The sequence below is a fragment of the Pangasianodon hypophthalmus genome, chromosome 10 (assembly GCF_027358585.1).
Source record: "Pangasianodon hypophthalmus isolate fPanHyp1 chromosome 10, fPanHyp1.pri, whole genome shotgun sequence".
Classification (NCBI taxonomy): Eukaryota; Metazoa; Chordata; class Actinopteri; order Siluriformes; family Pangasiidae; genus Pangasianodon; species Pangasianodon hypophthalmus.
In genome coordinates, this window is record NC_069719.1 from 352,124 (window position 1) to 357,123 (window position 5,000).

At 41.1% G+C, this 5,000-nt stretch overlaps 1 protein-coding gene across 2 annotated transcripts in view; it reads right to left on the reverse strand.

Annotated features, from left to right (window-relative positions):
- Positions 1-5,000, reverse strand: part of ttbk1b (tau tubulin kinase 1b) — a 62,450-nt gene that overhangs the window by 30,693 nt on the left and 26,757 nt on the right. For both annotated transcript variants that reach the window (XM_053237418.1, XM_034308079.2), the window contains 3 exons: positions 4,071-4,136; positions 2,562-2,654; positions 2,310-2,435 (listed from right to left, as the gene is read on the reverse strand). In XM_053237418.1, coding sequence (XP_053093393.1) covers positions 2,310-2,435; positions 2,562-2,654; positions 4,071-4,136 — 285 coding nt within the window. The remainder of the gene's footprint in view (positions 1-2,309; positions 2,436-2,561; positions 2,655-4,070; positions 4,137-5,000) is intronic.

Below are 5,000 nucleotides of genomic sequence, written 5' to 3' on the forward strand. Positions count from 1 at the left end.
GAAGATCTGAGGTGAGTTTGTGGAGAAGAAGATCTGAGGTGTGTTTGTGGAGAAGATCTGAGGTGAGTTTGTGGAGAAGAAGATCTGAGGTGAGTTTGTGGAGAAGAAGATCTGAGGTGTGTTTGTGGAGAAGATCTGAGGTGTGTTTGTGGAAGAAGAAGATCTGAGGTGTGTTTGTGGAAGAAGAGGATCTGAGGTGAGTTTGTGGAGAAGAAGATCTGAGGTGTGTTTGTGGAGAAGATCTGAGGTGAGTTTGTGGAGAAGAAGATCTGAGGTGTGTTTGTGGAGAAGAAGATCTGAGGTGAGTTTGTGGAGAATAAGATCTGAGGTGTGTTTGTGGAGAAGATCTGAGGTGTGTTTGTGGAGAAGAAGATCTGAGGTGTGTTTGTGGAGAAGATCTGAGGTGAGTTTGTGGAGAAGATCTGAGGTGTGTTTGTGGAGAAGATCTGAGGTGAGTTTGTGGAGAAGAAGATCTGAGGTGTGTTTGTGGAAGAAGAAGATCTGAGGTGAGTTTGTGGAGAAGAAGATCTGAGGTGAGTTTGTGGAGAAGATCTGAGGTGTGTTTGTGGAGAAGATCTGAGGTGAGTTTGTGGAGAAGATCTGAGGTGAGTTTGTGGAGAAGATCTGAGGTGTGTTTGTGGAGAAGATCTGAGGTGAGTTTGTGGAGAAGATCTGAGGTGTGTTTGTGGAGAAGATCTGAGGTGAGTTTGTGGAAGAAGAAGATCTGAGGTGTGTTTGTGGAAGAAGAAGATCTGAGGTGAGTTTGTGGAGAAGATCTGAGGTGAGTTTGTGGAGAAGATCTGAGGTGTGTTTGTGGAGAAGATCTGAGGTGAGTTTGTGGAGAAGAAGATCTGAGGTGTGTTTGTGGAGAAGAAGATCTGAGGTGTGTTTGTGGAGAAGATCTGAGGTGAGTTTGTGGAGAAGAAGATCTGAGGTGAGTTTGTGGAGAAGAAGATCTGAGGTGAGTTTGTGGAGAAGATCTGAGGTGAGTTTTTGGAGAAGATCTGAGGTGTGTTTGTGGAGAAGATCTGAGGTGAGTTTGTGGAGAAGAAGATCTGAGGTGTGTTTGTGGAGAAGAAGATCTGAGGTGAGTTTGTGGAGAAGAAGATCTGAGGTGAGTTTGTGGAGAAGAAGATCTGAGGTGAGTTTGTGGAGAAGATCTGAGGTGAGTTTGTGGAGAAGATCTGAGGTGTGTTTGTGGAAGAAGAAGATCTGAGGTGTGTTTGTGGAGAAGATCTGAGGTGAGTTTGTGGAGAAGAAGATCTGAGGTGTGTTTGTGGAGAAGATCTGAGGTGAGTTTGTGGAGAAGAAGATCTGAGGTGTGTTTGTGGAGAAGAAGATCTGAGGTGTGTTTGTGGAGAAGATCTGAGGTGTGTTTGTGGAGAAGATCTGAGGTGTGTTTGTGGAAGAAGAAGATCTGAGGTGTGTTTGTGGAGAAGAAGATCTGAGGTGAGTTTGTGGAGAAGATCTGAGGTGTGTTTGTGGAGAAGATCTGAGGTGAGTTTGTGGAGAAGATCTGAGGTGTGTTTGTGGAGAAGATCTGAGGTGAGTTTGTGGAGAAGAAGATCTGAGGTGTGTTTGTGGAAGAAGAAGATCTGAGGTGAGTTTGTGGAGAAGATCTGAGGTGTGTTTGTGGAGAAGATCTGAGGTGAGTTTGTGGAGAAGAAGATCTGAGGTGTGTTTGTGGAGAAGAAGATCTGAGGTGTGTTTGTGGAGAAGATCTGAGGTGAGTTTGTGGAGAAGATCTGAGGTGAGTTTGTGAAAGAAGAAGTTCTGAGGTGTGTTTGTGGAGAAGATCTGAGGTGTGTTTGTGGAGAAGAAGATCTGAGGTGAGTTTGTGGAGAAGAAGATCTGAGGTGAGTTTGTGGAGAAGATCTGAGGTGAGTTTGTGGAGAAGAAGATCTGAGGTGAGTTTGTGGAGAAGAAGATCTGACGTGAGTTTGTGGAGAAGAAGATCTGAGGTGTGTTTGTGGAGAAGAAGATCTGAGGTGAGTTTGTGGAGAAGATCTGAGGTGTGTTTGTGGAAGAAGAAGATCTGAGGTGTGTTTGTGGAGAAGAAGATCTGAGGTGTGTTTGTGGAGAAGATCTGAGGTGAGTTTGTGGAGAAGATCTGAGGTGAGTTTGTGAAAGAAGAAGTTCTGAGGTGTGTTTGTGGAGAAGATCTGACGTGAGTTTGTGGAGAAGAAGATCTGAGGTGAGTTTGTGGAGAAGAAGATCTGAGGTGAGTTTGTGGAGAAGAAGATCTGAGGTGAGTTTGTGGAGAAGAAGATCTGACGTGAGTTTGTAGAGAAGATCTGAGGTGAGTTTACCTGGTAATCAGGTTTGGTGTAATAATCCAGGCAAAGCACATGGTCCAGAAAAATATAAAACTCAGACGGCATGTGTTTCAGCAGCATCTTGTGTTCGTAACGTTCTTTAATCTGACCAACCTGCTCCTGTACACACACACACACACACACACACACACACACACACACACACAGACACACACACACACGAGGCTTTTGTTTTGCTCCTTCGTTAAGATGATTAAGTGTAAAATACCTGGTGCGCGTCCTCACCTTGTCTTTGATCTTCCTCCAGGGTAACTGTCCCACAGTGAACTCCACCAGCATGTAGAACAACGACCACAAATCATCATGACGTCCCATCTCCTGTTCCATCACACCAGCGTTAAATGCTTTACATTATTTATTATATTATTACATTTTATAATACGAGATCATTGTATTAATCCTCATTACGATTAAGATTAATATTAACACACATGTAGAATATGATAATTATTATTAATTAAGTTTAATATTACACGCTGCCTTTCCAAAGAAACTCTCGCTCTCTGTGATCACGGCACGCCTTCGCCGCGGCATCGCTCCGATGATCTCCTGCGATGTCACGACATTTACTCCCGTCCAGAGATCCATTCATTTTTCACCAAGATCTCGTATTGATGATGGGAGAGTCGGACCGCTGCGTAAAGTCTTCTCCAGCACATCCCGAAGATTCTCACTGGGGTTGAGGTCAGGACTCTGTGGTGGACAATCCATGTGTGAAATGGTTCCTCATGCTCCCTGAACCACTCTTTCACAAGTTAATCCTGATGAATCCTGGCATTGTCATGCTGGAATAGACCCGTGCCCTCAGGGAAGAAAAGTCCATTGATGGAATAACCTGGTCATTCGGTACGTTCAGGTGCTCAGCTGACCTCATTCTCTGGGCACGTAACGTTGCTGAGCCTCGACCTGACCAGCTGCAGCAACCCCAGATCAGAGCACTGCCTCCACAGGCTGGTACAGTAGGCACTAGGCATCACTTCATCCTCTCTTCTTACCCTGATGCCCCATCACTCTGGATCAGGGTAAATCTGGACTCATCAGACCACATGACCTTCTTCCATTGCTCCAGAGTCCAGTCTTCATGCTCCAGAGCAAACTGAAGCCTTTTGCTCCTGAGTAGCTTCACTGATAAGTGGCTTTCTTCAGGCCACACAGCTGTTTAGTCCCAATCCCTTGAGTTCCCTTCGCACTGTGCGTGTGGAGATGCTCTTACTTTCACTATGAAACACAGCCGTGAGTTCTGCTGTTGTTTTTTTACGATTTGATTTCACCAAACATTTGAGTGATCGCCGATTTTCCGACCACATTTCTTCCTCGGAGATGGTGGTTCACTGCTATCCTTCTAACTTCTAATAATCTTAACCCAGTTTCAGTAGTTTCAGCAATCTCCTCAGATGCTTTCTTTGCTTGATGCATGTCAATAATCTGACATTCTGAAACAGATGAACATCTTCTCCACGAGCACAGGATGTGTCTTCTGACAGGGTTGTTTAAGAAACGAGAAGCTACTCACTGCATCAGTTAGAGTTAAAGAACAATCACCCATGCAGTAACTATCCAGTGGGAGGTTCCAGGTGGTGGCTTTTTCTTTGGACAGACAGTGTATCTAGTATCATGTTACGAATCAACCAATGAGTGATAGAACACTTTATAATTATAAAGAACGGAGAGTTTAACGTTAGGAAAGATGAATAGAGTGTTAATGGTAGTGATGGAGATGTGCACACTTCTCACTTTGTTCTTGTGAGCGTTGACTGAAGCGTATCGCACCGTTCCCCGAAATCCCGCCACCGTTCTCGGCTAAAACAAAAACACAATCATTAAACACTGAGCAATAATTAAAATCTTTTAAAATTAACCAACATAAAACAATGAATGGTGTGAAAATGAGTCGTGGCGTGAAACTGAGTTTAAACTTATATACGGTTATAATGTTTAATGCTTTATATCACAAAATAATAAACATTTACTACATGCTGCACTTGTGTAGATTTTCTGTATGAAACTGTGTATTGTATAATCAATATAATCGGTCTATAATCAATAAACATGTGCATTAATTAATATCTAATACTGTATCATTAATTATATTGTGTTTAATATAATATTATAAAATAATGTGAATAAAGCGGATGGTTAATTTAATTTCATAAAATTTAGAATTGATTTGACGTACTGTATATAATGTGGATGATTTGATCTGATAAATTAATTCAAGTTGATTTTTTATTAAAGTTAAAGTCATGATTGGTTGATGGTTAGTTTCAGTAAAGTTGTTAGATTCTGTGTAAATAATGTAGAAATATATAAATAGTCTAGTCTCTGACATATCTGATATATCTTCCAATAAAAACATCTGAACAAATTTAAAAGTAATGACAGATTTTTATCTGATATAAACAATATATTAACGATTTAACAGAGAAAATATCATTAAAGTAGATTTATTTGGAAAAGGTGTTGTACAGGTGCAATTCTGTTTCATTAAAACTCATATTTATGTATTTTAATGACGTTCCTCTAACTGAAAGTTTTAAAAATATAGTGAAATATGAGATTATGTATCTAATAAAGCAGTAATGTTTACAATAGATTAGATTTGTTATATCTGATATATCAGTAATAATAAATCTGATCTAATTTGATATAATGGAAGCTGAAGGA